The 19,661-nt window shown below is 32.1% G+C and overlaps 1 protein-coding gene and 1 non-coding gene across 2 annotated transcripts; one reads left to right on the forward strand and one right to left on the reverse strand.

Moving 5' to 3' along the window:
• The first annotated feature begins 3,052 nt into the window (after nucleotides 1-3,052).
• On the forward strand, nucleotides 3,053-11,252 carry LOC136203457 (uncharacterized). The gene is made up of 8 exons (XM_065994621.1): nucleotides 3,053-4,251; nucleotides 4,792-4,876; nucleotides 5,578-5,674; nucleotides 5,913-5,976; nucleotides 6,064-6,120; nucleotides 9,674-9,711; nucleotides 9,827-9,908; nucleotides 11,029-11,252. The coding sequence occupies exons 1-8, from the start codon at nucleotides 3,139-3,141 to the stop codon at nucleotides 11,125-11,127; spliced, it is 1,635 nt and encodes a 544-aa protein (XP_065850693.1). The 5' UTR covers nucleotides 3,053-3,138; the 3' UTR covers nucleotides 11,128-11,252.
• Nucleotides 11,253-12,051: 799 nt separating this feature from the next.
• Nucleotides 12,052-12,139, reverse strand: TRNAS-GCU (transfer RNA serine (anticodon GCU)). Its single transcript has one exon. It is a non-coding gene; the product is annotated as a tRNA-Ser (tRNA).
• Between the last annotated feature and the right edge of the window lie 7,522 nt (nucleotides 12,140-19,661).

Below are 19,661 nucleotides of genomic sequence, written 5' to 3' on the forward strand. Positions count from 1 at the left end.
GGGATAAGTTGGAGAAAATTAGTGAGTTCTTGTCACAATTCTATGATCTTACCCTTGTGTTTTCAAGAACTAAGTATCCAAATGCAAATTTATACTTTCCTGGAGTGTTTACCATTTATGTGACTTTGATATAAGAAATGAGGGGTGACGATAGATACAAAAAAGAAATGGCAAGTAGAATGTTTGAAAAGTTCAACAAGTATTGGAAAAGTTTTGGTGACATATTGACAATTGCAGTCATCCTAGATCCATGTTACAAGCTTACTTTTGTTCAATGGTGTTATAAAGAGGTGTATGAGAATGATGAGACTTATGAGATTATACGTCTGAAAAATAAGTTGTACTCTCTCTTTAATTACTATTCAAAAGCAAATATGACATCAAGGTCCGGCTCATAAACATCACTCCCACCGGAAAGAAGTCATACCCAAGAAGTGCGAGATAAGCTACTCTCCATCAAACAAAAAAATGTTTTGAAGGTAACTTCTATTCCATAACTTGTATTCTTTATCTAATTTTTTTGTAGCTTATCTTATTGAAATTTTGTTTTTTTGCTTTGTTATAGAACTTTTTTGACAATAAGGAGGCTTCCGAACAAAGATCACAACTTGATCAATATTTGGATGAGCCAAGGTTGGAAATTAATGACTTGGATGTCCTATCATATTGGAAGGCCAATTCCTACCGTTATCCTGAAATTTCAGCCATGGCTCGTGATGTTTTAGCCATTCCGGTGTCAACTGTTGCATCAGAAAGTGCTTTTAGTGTAGGTGGAAAAGTGTTGGATCAATTTAGGAGTTCACTTAAACATGACACAGTTGAGGCATTGATTTGCACAAGAGATTGGTCATTTGGGGAGCAAGGTAAATTTTACGACTTACTAACAATTTAAAATTGTATTTGTTGAATTTCAATTTAATAATCAATATTTAAGGATCTTTAATTTGTGTTAATATTTTTCAATATTGAGCAAAGATGATTTGGATGAAGATATTGTGGAGAAGGATGATATGGTTGAGAGCATTCCTACAACTATGACTACTGGTTCAAGTTCAATTCAAGTTGATTGATATATGTAATTTGATTATGCTATTTTGATGGATGTTAAACCTAAATATTTTTAGTTTGTGTGTTTATGGATGTTTTAAATTTATTTTGATGGATTTGAAACATATTTCAGATTGTTTGTAATAATTATCTTAACTTATTAGGTTTTAATTATTCAAATTATGAATTTGAAGTAAAATTCAAAATATTTGGAATGACAGGTATGGTCGAGTTGAGCATGTTAGGTCGTGTTAGCAGGCCAGGTCGTGTCAATTTAATTGGTTGTGTAAAAAATTCGTGTCGTGTCATGTTTACCGTGTCAAGAGCAGGTCGTGTTCGTGTTCTGATTTTGTGATACGAAAAGTTTTCGTGTCGTGTTAGTGTTTCAGGTTTTGACACGAACCCGAAACCTGACACGACACGAACACGAAAATTGACAGGTCTAGTGTTAGTAATGAAACAACTACTGTAATCGATTCTGTCAGCACCAAAATCTTCTAATGGCTCCTGAACATAAATCAAAATTATAATAATTGTTAAAAATTCACTTCCAACGAGTTTTATAGTCAAATAATCGAATAATCGGTTTAAATCTACATGTCTCTATGCTCACGCGGTCAGAAATAACGCTTGTCCAATGGTTATTCCTGACCGCCTAGCTATTGGATATGTGGCCAGACTGACTACCTAGTGCAAAAACGACTAATTTTTTTACAAATTTATCTCATCTTCGAAATCGTCAATTTTCGGAATTCTCAGGTCCATTTTTTTAGAATTTCAGTTTTGCTCGGGAGAGAGAAAGAATTATCAGTTTTTTATGAAAAAAAACAAAATTGTTAAAAGGGAGATAATGATAAATAATTGGGTTTCAGTGAACAACAACTCCCTCTCATATAGACAGATGAACATTCTCAAAATTTAGAAATAAGAGACCGTTTGTTTTGGGAAGGGTAAGTGAAAGATGATGTTTCATTCCTTTTGTTGGTGTTTGTTTTATCAATTCAATCATTCCTTTTACCCTCTTTTAGTTTTGTGGAACTGATAATCATGGGTATTATCGGGCTGCACATAACTAACCGGAAAACCGAAAAACCGAAAAACCGATTTTCGAAACCGAAACCAAACTGAAAAATAGGTTAATCGTAACCGATGGACTAGTTTACGGTTTTTCATTTAAAAAACTGATGGTTAACCGAAACCGAAAAATAAACCGATTATGTATTGATACATATAAAACTAATATAAATATACGTAAAAATTTAATTATTAATATATAAATATACATATTTATATTGAATTTTTAAATTAAAAATATTAAAATAACTTAAAATTTATTTGTTTTGACGATTTTGTTAATTAAATTTGAAGTACAATATTTTTATTTAATATTTAAATAATTATATATTTAGTTTAAAGGGAATAATTATATATTTAAAGTGATATTTGCTACGAAAAGTCACTAATGGTTAACCGACCGAAATATATGTTAATTGACCGAAATAATAAGGTAACCGAAATATGGTTAACCAAATTAAATGGACTGGTTAATGGTTTTTGTTAATAGACTGGTTAACCGACCATGTGCACCCTAGGTATATCATTCCCTCTGTGAAACTGAAACAAACAAATGAGAGAATTCAATATCATTCCATTCCTTTCTCCTTGTATTCCTTTCTTGATTCCATTCCGTTACCCCTTCCGAACCAAATGCCCCCTAGCTATATTTTTTTTGTGTTGAAAATGAAGCTAAATAAAACAGAAATTAATCAAGCAAAGATCAAACACAAGGATTTGTTAACGAAGTTCGGCAGTTTTGAATTGCCTACGTTTTCGGGAGCGATGAGCGGTTTTCTTATTGATCCTATAACTGAAAGATACAGTTTTACAAATATTTATAGTGTGCAATACATCCGCTCTGTCGCTACGCTCCACTTCGGGATAAGCCCCTTTCATATTATGAGCCATATACAACATTTTTTATAAATAGAAATATTTTTAAAATAAAGGAAACTACCAACGTAATATGCAAGGCTCACCTCCATTAAGCTTTTAACTTCCAAGCAAAAGCCACTCGTTCACTCTGCCGGAAAAATGGAAGTAGCTACCGCCCGCAGCCAGAACCCTAAACGCAAACGGGACTCCTCCTCTTCCCCGCCCCATATAGCTAATGGCAGTCTCATCGCGGTTGCTAATAACGATAATACCGATGACTTCGACCTCTCCCTCCTCGAAGCCGTTGAGAAAAACCAAAAAGACAGCGCCGTTGAAGTGCTTGACCTTCGTACTCTGAAGAAGCTTGTTCTCTCCTTCGAACGCCGTTACAAAGAGAACATCGAGGCCCGCCTCAAGTACCCTGACCAGCCTGACCGGTTCGCCGACTCCGAGATCGAGCTACACCAAGAGCTCCAAAAACTTAAAATCCTTGCCGGTGGGCCTGAGCTTTACCCCGACCTCGTCAATCTTAACACTGTTCCTTCTATTATTGGCCTCCTTTCTCATGAGAACACTGATATTGCTATCGATGTTGTTCAATTGCTTCAAGACCTTACTGACGAGGACGTTCTTGAGGATAATGATGAACCTGCTAGGGTTCTTGTGGATTCTCTCGTGGAAAATAATGTGTTGGAATTGCTGGTCCAGAATTTGCAGAGGTTATCTGAATCCGATCCAGATGAGATGGCTGCTGTGTATCATACGCTGGCCACGATTGAGAATTTGATTGAGGTGAAGCCTGCGGTGGCGGAATTAGTGTGCGAAAGAACCAAGATACTACGGTGGTTGCTGAGTAAGATAAAAGTAAGGGAGTTTGATAGTAATAAGCAGTATGCTTCAGAGATATTGGCCATTCTGTTGCAGAACAGCACTGCTAACCAGAAGAAGTTGGGTCAGTTGAATGGAGTGGACGTGGTTCTCCAAGCTGTGGCTATGTACAAGTCCAAGGACCCTAAGAGCTCCGATGAAGAGGAAATGGTAGAAAATCTCTTTGATTGTTTGTGTTGTTTGTTGATGCCATTGGAGAATAAGGAAAGATTTGTCAAGGCTGAGGGAGTAGAGTTGATGATTATTATTATGAAGCAGAAGAAATCTGCTTATGGTTCCGCAATAAGGGCGCTGGATTTTGCCATGACCAAATATCCACCAGCTTGTGAGCGTTTTGTGGATGTTTTAGGCTTGAAGACTGCTTTTGCTGCTTTCATGGGTAAGGCAAGTTCTTTCTCGAGCTTTGCTGCTGTTTTTTTTTTTCTACTATTTTTAGGTGGCATTCTTTCTTGTCTCTTACACTTTCAATGCTATTAATTTATTAGACATAGCACTATAGTCTTTGTTAGGACCTAACTTGTGCTTTGAAAATAGTTGGGTGGGTGCTTGAATTTTTGGAACAAAATCATATAACGTAAATATGAATGATGGTTCAGATGAGCAGTTATTTTTCGGTATAAGTCTATAGGATGTTGGAGGCTTGGAGCTGTTTTTAACAATATAGAAGTGTGATGTATCTAGTTAGTCTCCTTCTATCTTTTAACAAATTTTATTGAGGAAGGGGGTTTGTAGATAAACTTTTTAACTGAATTTCTGGATAGCAGAACTGTCTACTATATGTCTTAGCCCGAGATTGGATTGTCTGAAAGAAACTATCATTACATCTTTAATTGCCTAATGCAAAAAGTCTGAATGAATTTGCCACTTTTCTGGTTCAGTCTTCTTAGAAGTTGATAAACTATTTTTCTTCTTCTTTTCTATTAGATTCCCATGAGCAAGAAAAAGAAGATTGAAAGTTATCAAGAGGAGTTAGAGGAGCGCATCGTATCCCTGATTGCATCCTTATTTGGTAAGCAGGCAAGTTAATTATTTTAAGCATTATGCACCTCTTCTTTTTGGATGCATTTGCCACTCGCAGTCTTCCTTTGCATATGCCTATCAAATTTGGAACATATTTAAAAAATTGGGCAGAGAAAATAAAGTTAGTAATTTGTACCTGTGAGGCTTAGTTGATGTTTGGCTGGTGTTGCTTGTAGAAATTCCAGTCAATAAATTATCAATTAACCATAGCATTGTTTATGTTGAAGAATGAAGATGCTGTCCTCTCTTCTATGTATAATTGATGAAGTTGAGATTGAGTTGGCATTAGTCTTAAGTATATTTTTTTTCTTTATCACATTTGACTTGGTGTTTACTTTTTCAATGGTCGAACATAAAAAAGAAGAGGGAATATCACTATAAATCATGCATTGGAGGGTTGAAGAGAAATTAGTTTATATTATGAAATTTAGCTCCTGTGATAATCAAAATTTTGTTATCAATGATGGATTTCAAAATTTAATTGACACTTTATTTACCATTTCATTGCTTAGTGCAGGAGGCAATTATTGTAGTTATGTATATTATTTCATATTTTTTGCAACTTGTTATATATGAGTTTACAAAATAACGTTGAATTGTAATTTTTTTTACTGTATAAGATCTTACTGCATTTTTCTTCTCACATGATACATAACTCACCTATTTTGATTGACTTTTTCTCTTATCCAGCTGGAATTTTGAGAGGTTCAAGAAGAGAAAGATTGCTAAGTAAATTTGTGGAAAGTGAATGTGAGAAGATAGACCGCCTCATGGAACTCTATATAAGGTTTGTTTCCTTTCTCTTCAACATGAAAAACACTGGTGCAAGACAGTAATTTCAAAATTCTACATCTGAATTGTTTAACACCATCCTTTCTTCTTCTACCTTCTTCTTCTCCATCTACTGTTAATGGACTACATGTAAAAATTCTGGCTACTCTTGTATTACATCTTCAGAGAAGGGTGTATGGATCCATTTTAAGTCCTTAGTTAATGCCCTTAACATCTAAGTTATATTGATGCAGATATTCAGATAGAGTAAAAGCAGAGACTGAGCGAATGGACCAGATTGAACTTGATGATTTAGAGGTATTTTAGTTGTTCAATTTTGTTGTGATGTAGTGTTTATATTTGATTCTGAGATCATGATTTTACAGTAAAGTGGACATTTTGCAGATGGATGAAGAAGAAAAATACAATCGAAGGCTAGAATCTGGCCTTTACACTCTTCAGGTTAGATTTAATCTTGTTACTAAGTATGGACCTTGGAATTGGTTCATAGACAGGCAAATTGGCTCATATGTTGGAATTGTATGGTGTAGGAACTAAGAATATTTTTTAGTATTTATCAGAATTAAGTTACTTTCAAATTCTTGAAGCACTAATAATTGCTTTTAGTTGGTGATTATGATTGGTGTTTGGGGATTTTCTGAACATTAACAAAGTTCAGCAATATCATCAGCGATACTACAAATACAATAAAGGGAATGCAAACGAACCATTCTTAAACATGCCATATTCTGGAATATGAAAATTATATCGGACTACAAAACAATACAAACTACACCCCAATTTGTGGAGTTATAGTCTGAGATATGGAAGTTGGGCGTCCCTATATCAATATGGATTCTGTTAACACATTAAAATACACAACATTAAAGAAGAAACTGAAAAGTGGTACTGTGGTACAGTTATCAAATTTTATATAACAAAAGCTGGATCCTTTGAGCTTTTGAAGTCTAAACCTCCAAGGAACCAAGCATGCTAATGAGTCTTGAGAGAAATCAATTTCAATAAAAATCCTGAAACACAGCACGATTGTTGCATCTCTTTGAGAACATGGAAAATGTTAAAACTTTAAAATGATTGAGAGCCTAATGTATATTTTTGTTATTGCTTCTGCTTTATCATCTACTCATTGACTTTAGGAGTTGAAGTTCCTTTTATTTTGAAATTTGAGAGCTTACCTTAAACAATCAACACCCTATCCTGAGAGTAATAGTCAAGAATATATCATTAAAATTACGGTATAAGGTGCTGTTTGATAAAACTGAAAATTAAGTGCTAAAAATATAAGCACTGAATTTTAAGTGTTGAAATATAAATGCTGAAACTATTGAATTGTATGTCATTGAACCAATTGAACTAAAAGCTTACGCCGATAGTTAAGGCCCAATCATAGATCTTATATTAATCTCTGACACACCCCACACGCAAATGCCTTGCAGCGTGTACAACACAGGCCTATCCCACCATGTGTTTTTAATTCCACAAATTGATGAGGTTGCCAAGACTCGTACCTTTGACCGTTTGGTCCAAGAGGCTCTGATACCATGCCAAGGAACCAATTGAACTCAAAGCTTAAGGTGATAGTTAAGGTCCAAGAATAACTTCTATATTATCTCTGACATTGTAGAGCTGTTCCTGTTTGATTACTAATAAAAATAAAAAGTACATGAATAAACTGTTGGATAACTACATGAGTAATCTCTTATATGAAATTTTAGAATATTATTATTGGTAATGCTCAACCTGAAATTTTAAGTCAAATGTTTTGACTTATTAGATCAAGTGAATTTTTAACTTAATTGAAACTTGGATTAAGTGATTTAAGGACAAGCTAAAAACTAATAAGCACGTAATTTATCAATTTTAAGTGCTCAATTGGGTTATCAAGCAACTCCCAAGTTTCCCATCCCTTTTTGAGAGATTAAGTGCCTTTCTTTCAATATTGAAGTGCTTTTTAATTTTGCGAAGGGTGATTGCTATCCTTGGAGCTATAACTTGATATGTTATTGAAATAGAAAACTATGAGGTTTGAAGGAATTAGTTCCGGCAATGCTTTATCGTACTCATGAATGTGCTGATATTATCGGCTGATCCAAATTGAAACAGGCCCAAGAGGGCTGTTTATTGCTCATCTGCAGGCTGTGATTTAATATGACCTTCTCTCCGGACTTAGGAAATTTTATGACAGTTGAAACCTATATTAGATGATCAGGTTATTGATAGACCTATCAATGCTCATGCTTTAAGCCTTAAAACTTTCTTAGTCTGGGGATTCATGGAAATCTTCTGAAGCAATTTAAAGTGGTGCCTATTCAATTCTAATAAATCATGTCGTGGTGATGCAACAGCCATCTTGTTAGGAATGAGATGTATGCAGTATTAAATATGCCCTGCATGTGCGAGTTCTTGAGGAAGCTCCTCAAGATTAAGGGCTGAAAATTCATCTTATATTGGTTGAACTAGAAGAATGTCTAGAATCTTCTACCTCTTTGACTCCCCTAGGCAAGTTATGTGAACTTGTTTTAGTAGTTCTGCGAAGCCATAAAGACCATATGTCCATTCATATGTTTTTCCAATGGTAGATATTCTTGGTTCATAGTTTTGCATCCCTTGAGGTCTGCAAATCGGTTTGGATGTTCTTATCAAATGGCCATAGCTCAATAGATACACCTGCAGTAAATGCACATAGGGGGTATTGAGTTCAACACCCAACACCTTCATAACCTGCTTGACAAATAAGAAAAACGTGGTTTGGATGTTTCTCAATTATATCTATAGCAAGCTAGCAGCTAGTGTTTATCATTGTACTTGTCCTTTCATAGGTCAAACCTGACAAATGATTGAGCATCTATATCTCAGCGTTTCTTACCATGCTTGAAGTAATTGCACCAAACACCTATATTTTATTGGAATCTGTTTGTTTTCTTTGCCATAAAATTTATCTTCAGTTCCTACTAGGTTAAAAGTGTCAACCATCACAATTTCCAATATCAGTACCGGCCTAGGATGCCTTTCATCACCTTTGCAAGTAGTGTATCTTGTAGTAGAAACTTGTTTTAACCCACAAATCACAGTGAGATTTTAGAAGACATTAATATTGTCTTGTGTCTTGTGACTAAACTATAAAATTCCAGTCAAGAAAATTGTACAAGTGCCACAAGTGAGTGTATACAAGTGCATAGATTTGATTAGATATATTGTAGCAACCCTTGGATTCTTGGCTGTAAGGCAGTTATGAAGGTGCAATTAGGTCCACAATTACCATCTCTTATTGAAAGTTTATCTTTCCTAGATAGTTTAGTTTTCTTTGTTTTGGTGTTTCCTCTCTCTTCTGGTGAATAGCCGGATAGTTTCTTGATAGCCCCTGTGACGTGTGCTTGCAGAACCAGGAAAATATAGTGAAAATCCCTTGAGAAACCTCCCTCATATTTTCCTTAACTAATCTCTGAAGTGTGATAATTTCAAGTCTCTTAAAAAATGTTCTGAGGGACAATGGATCACATATCTCCTAAGAGGTAGCACATTTCCAGATGTTAAAAATGCCGAAACACAATATTAAACGACCTGGGCCACCTCCCAATAGAAGCTATAGAATGCTTGATACAGAAAACCTATTAGCATCTACTTACATGGGCTCAGAATCAAGTCTCTAGAAGGACTGACAAGTCTTGCATTATACTCTGCATCCTAAAGTTTTTTTGAATATTTGTATGTCTTTTAACTTCTAATTTTCTTGAGCTTTTACTAAAATCTTGAGAAAAGAAGTGTGCTTTCTAACCGGTTATAATTGTAACCAGTCATCAGCTGAAGAATTGAAGGTTCCTTTTGTAAATTTTTAGAAGTTATAGGGCTCTTTCTAAATGCTTTTTGTCTTTTCTTGTATATATTAGCAGTTTTATTTTCTGTTTTATTTCGTTTTGAAATTGAAAATGTAGGTATTCCATTATTTGTTAGTTGTATTTTATTATCCTCAACATTGTTTTATATGAATATGCAGCTGATAGCTGTGATTCTGGGTCATCTTTGGTGCTCCGAGTAAGTTTTCTTCTGTTATTATTATAACATTAATAATCCAGAGAAGTTTCGTTTTGATTATTCTTTTCCTTTTGTAGTCTTCATTCCTAAATATTAATTTGTTGGCTTTGTGAAGGCACTCTCGGATCAGATCAAGAATTGAACTATTACTGAAGCAGCACAAGCTTACTAGGAAGGATGTAAAGAATATACTCCAGGTATGTATTTTTTCAAGTTCTATTTTCTTTGAATATTATTTATTTTTATTGAGTCGTGAGAAATTTTGTTAATTGGAGCCTTGTTTAATAGCTTGGCACGCCTATCAATAAAAGGCATTAGCCTAAGAATGGTTCAAGGAAAAATAATATTTTAAGCCCTTGAACTTTACATGTTTGTGCTATTGAGCCCCTCAATTTCAACTCTGTTCTATTGAGTTCTTGAACTCTACGTGTCTATGGTATTAAGCCCCTCAGCTTTATTTTTGTTTTCACAGATCCTGAATTTTATAATTGAAACTTATTGATTCCTATTTTTCTTTTTGGTTTTCTTTTCACTCACTCTATCATATGTTCTTTTTCGGTGACCGATTTTGTGTTTCGTTGTGTTGTGTTAAAGAAGGCTCAAATAGGTTTAATTATAGAGTTTGAGGCTTAAGAAATCGAGTTTGAAATTGAGGAGCTCAGTAGTATAAATACATAAAGTTGAGGCCTGATGGGTTTGAAAAATTGTTTTTCCCTGAGATTAAATTCAAAGGCAAAGTACAAAAACAATATTCATGGTTTGCCTTATTTAGAGTTTTGTGGTTTAAAACTTTGCAAATAGAAGCATGTTGTATTTTTTTTACAAAACAAAGTATTTGAAATCATACTAAGTTTTGATGATAATGAAGAACATTTTAAATTTTTTTAAATTACATTTATATATTGATAAAATACAAACCCCAAAATCAAATTGCAACTTGCAACCGTGTAAAATGAACTTAAACATCAATTTAGTTCATAAACTGTTAAATTAGTAAAAAACGTAAAATGTCCACCCATATGATTTATTGTTTCGATTTAATTTATTGTTTGGATTTAAGGAGTTGTTTTTTGAAGAGTAGTCTTTTGTCGATATGTAGGAATAATTTTTTTAAGATAAAAATGTTTTTGATTATAATCAAAACTTAACTGTGTAATTGTAAAACAAAGTAATAAAACATATCACAGACATCTATTTGTAAAATTGTAAACCACGAATTGGGCAAACCAGCATACTTTCTTTTCGTACATTTCTCTAAATTCAACTTCCAGAAATGTCACGACAACATTATATGGTTTGGTTTTGATAATGACATAGGAATATCATGACAACATTGGGGATGTAGATGGACCGGAGGAAAAAGAGCGATCACAAGCAAGGATTGAGAAATTTATGTCAGCTTTTTTAATTATCTGATGTTTTAGACGTGTAGAATGCGACCATGATCAAGTTACATGGGTTATCACGATAATGTTCAATATTAGTTGTCTCTCTTTGAAAGTGAAATAATATATTTTCTAATATATTAAATATATTCTATATTTTTCTATTTTATTTAATATATTTTTTTCGATTTCTATATATATATTTTATATAGAAATCGAATAGAAATAGAATATATAAGCAAGAAATAGAAAACTATACCAAATGCTAAAAAAAAATACTAAACCTATCCTCGGGAATCCGATAATACTATGTTATTTCCTATGCTTGTCTTCATACTATTTTCTTTCTTTATTGGAGCCATAGGAATTCCTTTCAATCAATTCAATCAAGAATTGGATATATTGTCAAAATTGTTAACTCCGTCTTTTAACCTTTTGCATGAAAATGAACAAAATTCTGTGGATTGGTATGAATTTGTAACAAATGCAACTTTTTCAGTCAGTATAACTTTTTTCGGAACAAATCAGCCCTTCCCGTGGTAGGTTATTGTCCAAATAAAAAGAAATAAATAATTGTAGGAATGCAATCTTGATATAATTCGAAAAAACAAGCAGCAAGTACAAGGCAATACGAATATGAGTCCCACGTTTAGGAGAACTGAGATAGGCTGCTTTAGCTCTGTCTCTATCCGAGGAAAGAGTGTACCGAATCCGCCTCCTTACATTAGTCTCGTGCAAACACGATTTATACGTACTTTCAAGTTACAAAACCCTGGCTTTTTGATTCAATTACTCTATGACCACTCATTTATTTAATTAATTTAGATTAATAGTTGAAATAGAAATTTAATAGAAAATGAAAAAATTAAATAGAATATTGAAATAAGAAATAAAGCAAAAAGATTTTCGAAATTTGAAAGAAAAGATAAAAAAAAAATCAAGTCATCACTGGAACCGGAAAGAGAGGGATTCGAACCCTCGGTACGAATAATTCGTACAACGGATTAGCAATCCGACGCTTTAGTCCACTCAGCCATCTCTCCCGATTGAAAAAGGATAATTAATCAATTTTATCAATTATTTGATATTTATCAGTTGTAGTCTTAGTCTTTTTTTTATCGTTGCTTCCGGTGGTATCGATCCAAGACTCAATATCGACCCTCTTTCTAAGACAAAAATTGATAATTCGCCAATCAAAATATTTTCTATCTGGGCTTTTCTCTATATCGATAATATCATCTTCCGCTAGATAATTATTGATAGGAATACCTTCTAAGATGTCAAATAATTTTCTTGTATTTGTGTTGGAATTATAAAGAATCTCTTCTTGAGTAGTTGGTGATATTCAGTAATGGTATGGATCATACATGATATATACTTAACTTATCCATCTAGATATATAGCCTTTCTAGATGAATAAACAGAACCAATCATTAGTTCCCAACCGTGAGGTGAATGGAATCCTATACATAAATCGGTTAATAAAAGAATGGAAAAAGCTTTTATTGTGTCACTTAAGTTATATAGGAATTCTTGAACCCAAGAATTAAGAAAAAAAAGTTCTTCATTACTTAGAATAGAATAACCAACGGAATAGTATACAAAGTCAACAGATCTCAACCAATGCAATAAGTTAAGTTTTTTTACAAAGCGTTAAGGGTAGTTATAGATCTGGGACAAGACGAACTATTACAGGGGATTTATTGAAAGCATTGAATTCGGAATATGGTAAAGTGGCTCCCGGATGGAGAAGCACCCCCATTTATGGGTGCCGCAATGGCTCTATTTGCGATATTCCTACCTATTCTATTATTTAATGGATATTTCAAATTCTTCCGTTTGTCGAGGGGACAAATTTCTTTTGGAAAAGTAAATGGAAAAATTCTTCAATTGGCTCTTAACCTTTTCAAGCATCTCCAGCAGCCTCTCCACTAATAATTATTTATTGTTTAGAAGTCTATAAATATAATAATATTTAATAATTTTAATGATAAAATAAAAAATAAGGAGTGAATATGATAAGTATTATTGAAGATGATATATGTTAATTACTCATCAAATCACTAAGAGTCAATTGTTTATATAAAGTAGTGTTCACATGGACAAAAGAGTTTTTTTGGAGATTTTTTAAGTTCTTAAATCTTTCAATTTAACATATCCTTTTTATAGTTTCTTTTTAAGAAAACGAGTTTGAACTCACAACCTTTCATTAATATATTAAGAGTCAAATACACGAATATCATAATTAAATATAAAATTACAATTAATTCATATCAATAAATTTAATTTTTAGGTCCTGTTTGTTTGAGAGAAAATATTCTGCGGGAAAATATTTTTCCAATTTTTTAGTGTTTGTTTGAGCAGGAAAATAAGTCAAACACCGGAAAATATTTTCCAGTGTTGTTTCCAAACACATGAAAATATTTTATTTTCCTGCACAATATTTTTCATGCATAAAATTTTCTAGAACATAATATTTTCCCACAAACAAACAATGCCTTAATATGTCATTATTTTTTTATATATATTATGATTTTACACCATAATTTAAAAATTCAAGAGCCCAATTCATAAAGTATAAATCCTAAAAAATATATTCTAGACTCTTAATTTATAAATTCTAATCCTTAAAATATATTAAAAGTAATGATTTTACTAATTTGATATAATCAAAATCATTACTTGACATAATTGTAGATAGTTTTTAAAAAGTGAATTTATATGAAATTTCTCTATATTTATATTTATTGTATATTGATCTCATTCCAACTAGAACCAGAAGAGGTTTACAGGGCTTCCTACATGAATATTATAACTAACTATAAAACTACAACTAAATTAAATTATCAAACTTGATTTTGAATATGTCATTCTTTGCTATATATAATAAATAAAGTGTGATTTTATACCCAATTTAAAAATTCCAATTTATAAATTCTAAACCATGAACAATATATTCTAGATCTTAATTTATAAACTCCAGTTCTTAAAACAGATTAAAAATAACGAATTTATTAGTTTGACATAATCCAAAATTATGACTTAATATAATTGTAAATATTTTTTAAAAGATAAATTTATGTGTAATTTTCTCTTTATATTGATCTCATCCCAACTAGAAGGGGAAAATTACATAGAAATTCATATTTTAAAAATTATTTACAACCATATCAAGTCATAATTTTGGATTATGTCAAATTAGAAAAATCAGTACTTTTAATATATTTTAAGGATTAAAATTTATAAATTAGAAATATAGAATATATTTTATAGGGTTTATTATTTATGAATTAGAGTTTAGAATTTTTAAATTATGGTGTAAAATCATAATATGTAGAGAATAATGACATATTAAGAATTAAATTTAGTGATATAATTTAATTGTAATTTTGTACTTAATTATGATATTTATGTATTTCACTCATCTAGAAGAGATCTACAAACCGTGCATAAAAAAGCCCAGAAACATTCTAAGCCCCACATTTACAACTAGAAGAGGTCCACAAACTGCATAAAATCCTTGACCTCTCTTGTTACAGTGGGTCTAGTCCAAATGCATTCTAGTCTTTTCACTAAATCCAAAATCTATAAATACCGCCCCTTCCCATTCAAGTAAACACTCTTTTCTATCTTTCTAACTTGATTGTCGGAATGTATCAATGAGATTATTCCTGATAGAGAATATTGTACTAATAGAGAATAGTGTACATATGAGATCATTCTCGGCAGAAAATGGACCTATCCGGCATTGGAGATCATTGATACTCGTCATGAAATATAATACTCCACAGTTGAACTATATTCCGCGCATTCTCTTATTGTTCTTGCTTAAACCCTCGAATTATTTTACATGTTAGTTATTATCTTATTATATGATTCAATAACTAATATGGTTGTACTTCAGGGAGTAAAGAAGGCAACAATAATTTTATGTGTTTTATTTAAACCTTGTTACATTAAATCCCTCCCTCCCTTTGTTTGTTATTTATTTACGGGATAAGGTACCAAAATAGGCCTAACGTTTTTTGAGAAATATCAATTCAAGCTCAATGTTTAAAAAAATATCAATTTAGGTCTCGATAACGAAATATGACACGTCATTCATAATACTCTGTTAAGTTCTGATTTCTCTCTCCACATATAATTGACAGAACTTAACAGAGTAATGAATGACGTGCCACATTCCGTTATCGAGGACTAAATTGGTACTTTTTTTTAAACGTTAGGCCTACATCAATACTAGTTTACAGGGAAAATTACATAGAAATTCATCTTTTAAAAACTATTTATAACTATGTCAAGTCATACTTTTGGATTATATCAAACTAGTAAAATCAGTATTTTTAATATATTTTAAGGATTAGAATTTATAAATTAGAAGTCTAGAATATATTTTCTAGGGTTTATTTGAGTCTAGATTTTTTAAATTATAGTGTAAAATCATAATACATAGAGAATAATGACATATTAAGAATTAAGTTTGGTGATATGACTTAGTTATAATTTTGTACTTAATTATGATATTCATGTATTTGACCTTATTTTATATGTAAAGTCTACTTATTTTGATACCTTATTCCTTTATTTATTTACGGTTTAAGGGTTTTCATGAAAACCAATGTAATTAGGTTACTAAAATGATTAATTTACCCTCAACACTTCTCTTTTAAATCTCTAATTTATATGAAAAATGTTCTCTTCTTAATTTTTATAATTTAGTTAGGGTATTTACATTAATACTTGTTTGGTTTGGTTCAACTTCTCAGTGTTAACTTTTTCTAGTAAGGCTGACATGCGTTGGCTCCCGGTGTAAACTCCTATGACAAAGTTAATAGATTAAGGGATACAAAAGGAAAGTCGATGATGAGCTCAACGACGGTCGTAATGTCTTAGAGAATGATGCCTTTTTGTGCGGGTACTCTCACGATGGGCTCGTTGGATAGCTTCATCCACTACACGTAATTTTTTTCATCTCTATCCCATACTCTGCCCTCATTTAGTCTATAACCTTCTAAATGTAAGTGAGATTACAGTTGAACTGCTCGTTAATCTCATCAAGGAACCGCTAGTGTTGAGGATCTAGAGGTTCCTTGGGGTTTAAGTCATGAAAGACATGTAGAGAATGAGCATGAGATTTTGCCACCCTTTCCTCTTAGATAACCGGTTCTAGAGCCCGTCTAGTTGTAGCTCTATGGACTGTGCTAGTCATCATATTCCTTGCTTGTTGAGATTTTGATCCACACTCACTACACCAATTGATTTTCATCAATATGTGTTGTCTTTTGGTAATCTCATGGATGACCTGCAAGTGATGAACAGTAGGTCAGAGAGGGGTTGAGTCTGGTGTACCCGTTTTGATGCCTAAAACATCAAGGGTTTTAGTAGGGTTTAAATCAATAAAAATATTGGTGGTTGTAATAGAACATCCTTCCTTAGAGTGCATCACATTTTTTCATACGTAGTGGAATCAAGGGTAGTTGTTGTAATATTGGGAAACGTGTGTTTGGGTTTGGTGTCTTATAGACAATTGTTGTAGGATATAAACCAGTTGTAAATGAATCGTTCATTATCATTTGTTTTATAAGATATAGTACGGTAAACTATATACATGCATTTATCTTTTATCAGAACTAATTAAGTTAAATAAAAGAAATAAAGTTTATTTAAGTGATCATAAAGTGTTTATACAAACATGAAGTGAGACTAAACTTTATAATAAACTGATAAGCTTAAAACAACCCCAAGTCAAGTAATTGGTTTATGGGATTAACATAATATTTTTGAGACTTGCAGGTGATAATGTCTTCTGAACGAAGAGCTGATCTCACAAGCTTTAGGTATTAAGATATCTAGACAGTTACATGGATCCAGTGAAGGAGTTTATTAGGGTTGGGGACTCGACTTGAGATAATAGGATGGATGGATTTATCTGATGTCACATGTTTCATCTCAAATGGTATTAGTAGGTATAAGTAATCATCAGACTCAAATAAACATTAATATGATTCTAGACTATAGAGTGTGATGCTTTTCTGTGCAAGCATGGTCCACTACAGGGGGCCCTAGGGTGTGAGACCAGGGTTGGGTATCACATAAAGTAATTACAGGATAGTTAATGTTAGATTGATCATTCGTCACTCCTAATAGATAGGAGATATATCCATGGGCCTCTTGTGGACGAATTAACTGGAAATCCTTACAAGGTGATATTGGTAAGAGTAGAAATGGAGATTTCACTTAACCTATCTATTAAGAGTTAATTCTACCTCGACAAGTAAAATAGACGTCTCATTATATGTAATTTGACATATTCCATAGTTACAGATTCGTCTAAGGATATAGTTGATGAATGATCGAATTATATTGGACCTAATACAGAAAGGTAAATGTCAGAATCAACCTGACTTCTTATCTCTCTATGGGAGTATGACGATTCTGATAAGACAGTTTGTGCGCTCATTCCGTTATATGTCTAGGTTAAATTGATTTAGTCAAAATGAATTTAAATAAACATATACGGGTAGCTGCGGTAAGAACCTAATGGGTCATACACAGAATTAAGACCGAAGGACAGAATGATAATTTGAGAGGTAGAGAGATAGGGGCTGAAATTTGTAGTATTAATTAAGGGTGGATTGATTTATTTATTTAGATAAATGTAATCTAATTATATTTATGGTTAAATTAATTAAAGGGATAATGTTAATTAGACAGTATAATGTGATTATATATCTATATTATTATCCTAAATTAATTAAATATTTTAATGTGATTAGGATTGTATTTATTAAATATAATTATATTGGATATATATAATACTGATAAATACTTTTATTATCTAATTAGAAAAGCTAATATGATTAGAATTCTAATTAACTAAGGGGCCGTTTGTTTTGGGGGTTTTAGGAAAGGGTAAGGGAATGAGGAGGTTTCATTCTTTTTGTTAGTGTTTGTTTTATCAATTCAATCATTCTCTTTACTCTTTTTTAGTTTTGGATTTACTCCTAACTCCTCTAATCACATTCCCTCAACCCCGTAAGGTTTTCCATTCCCTTTCCAATCTTTCTCACTAAGGGGGCGTTTGGTTTGTGGTCTTTAGGAATGAGAATGAGAATGGAAAGGTTTCATTCCTTTTGTTCTTGTTTGTTTACAAAAAAAAATCCATTCCCTTTACCCATTTTAGATTAAGCCATTACCCCATTTTAGGTTAAGCCATTACCACATGCCCTCTAGGGAATTGGATTCCCTTTACCTAATTCTCTTTCCTAAACATATCCAAACACATAGGGGAATTAATGGTTATTCATTTCCGTTCCTTTAGTTTCATTTTCTTGATTCATTTTCCCTTGCCCCTTGTGAACCAAACGCCCCCTAATTTAAACATCTACTCTCCCTATAAAATTTTATTTAGTCTCTATTTTGTTTTTAATTTTATTTTGGTCCATATATTTATTTATTCTTACTTTTTTAATCATTTGATAAATTTCACTTTTGATCCTGATACTTATATATTATTTATTTATTTATTCTCAAAAAATATTTTTTGACTAGTTTTTACTTTTTTATTTTTATTTTGATCCTTATATTTATTTATATTTATCTTTTATCCCTAGACGAATCTCACTTTTGATCCTTATACTTATTCGTTTTTATTTTTTATCCTGAAAAATAATTTTGACAAATATTTTTCTTTTATCATATTATTCGGTTTTGATATTTATTTTTAATTATTTTAAAATAATTATTTTCTTTTTAAAATAAAATATTTATTTTTCTTTGATTTATTTTATTTTTGTTTCTTCAGTTTCATCGTCTTTTGATTTTAATAGTTGAATAAATTGATTTTCATTCTTATATTTACATGTGATTAATTTATTAATATAGACATATTATTGGATAGAAATTATTGTTAAAAATACAAGTCTAGTTTATTACCTCATTTGAACCAAAAAACCACAAAGGGAATTATGGGTATATTATTCCCTTTGCGGAACTGAAACAAACAGAGAAGGGAATTCAGGGTCATTCCATCCCTTTCTCTTTGTTTCCTTTTCTTGATTCAATTCTGTTACCCCTATGCGAACCAAACGCCCCCTAAACCTAATAGGATTAGGATTAAAGGATTAAAAGACTATAAATACACCCCCTTGGCATATAGAATTTTGGCCAACACAGTCTCAAAGAGAGAAAATTATTCTCATCCCTCTTTTGATAAATTATCTCTTCCGTTCCATTCGTTTCTTAGTTCGTATGGATACCGTTAGAGGCAATTTACAATTGGTTGCTATTTTGGTTGATTACTAATGTTTTAGTTTTATTTTTGTTTGTGTTCGTGATTGACGTGACATCCACGTGGGCACTTTGTTTACAATGGTAGATAGTCTGTCAACCAAAGTACATATGTTTAATCCCTCTGTACATGAAATAACAATTAACGAATCTTGGAAAAAGAGAAATAGATAAAAATTTATAATTCTGATGTGCCTAGGCTTGTCTATTTTCCTTCAATGTGTGCCCTAGTGACCCATCTAACAAGTGTCTTCCTCCAATTGATCGTGAGGACCC

This window comes from Euphorbia lathyris, chromosome 1 (genome assembly GCF_963576675.1).
Source record: "Euphorbia lathyris chromosome 1, ddEupLath1.1, whole genome shotgun sequence".
Taxonomy (NCBI): domain Eukaryota; kingdom Viridiplantae; phylum Streptophyta; class Magnoliopsida; order Malpighiales; family Euphorbiaceae; genus Euphorbia; species Euphorbia lathyris.

Bases quoted from the DNA above. Each gene is read 5' to 3' on its own strand.
- LOC136203457 (XM_065994621.1), top strand. From the start codon at position 3,139: ATGGAAGTAGCTACCGCCCGCAGCCAGAACCCTAAACGCAAACGGGAC. The intron at 6,121-9,673 runs GTTAGATTTAAT...ATGAATATGCAG, and splicing joins CTGGCCTTTACACTCTTCAG to CTGATAGCTGTGATTCTGGG. The intron at 9,712-9,826 runs GTAAGTTTTCTT...GGCTTTGTGAAG, and splicing joins GGTCATCTTTGGTGCTCCGA to GCACTCTCGGATCAGATCAA.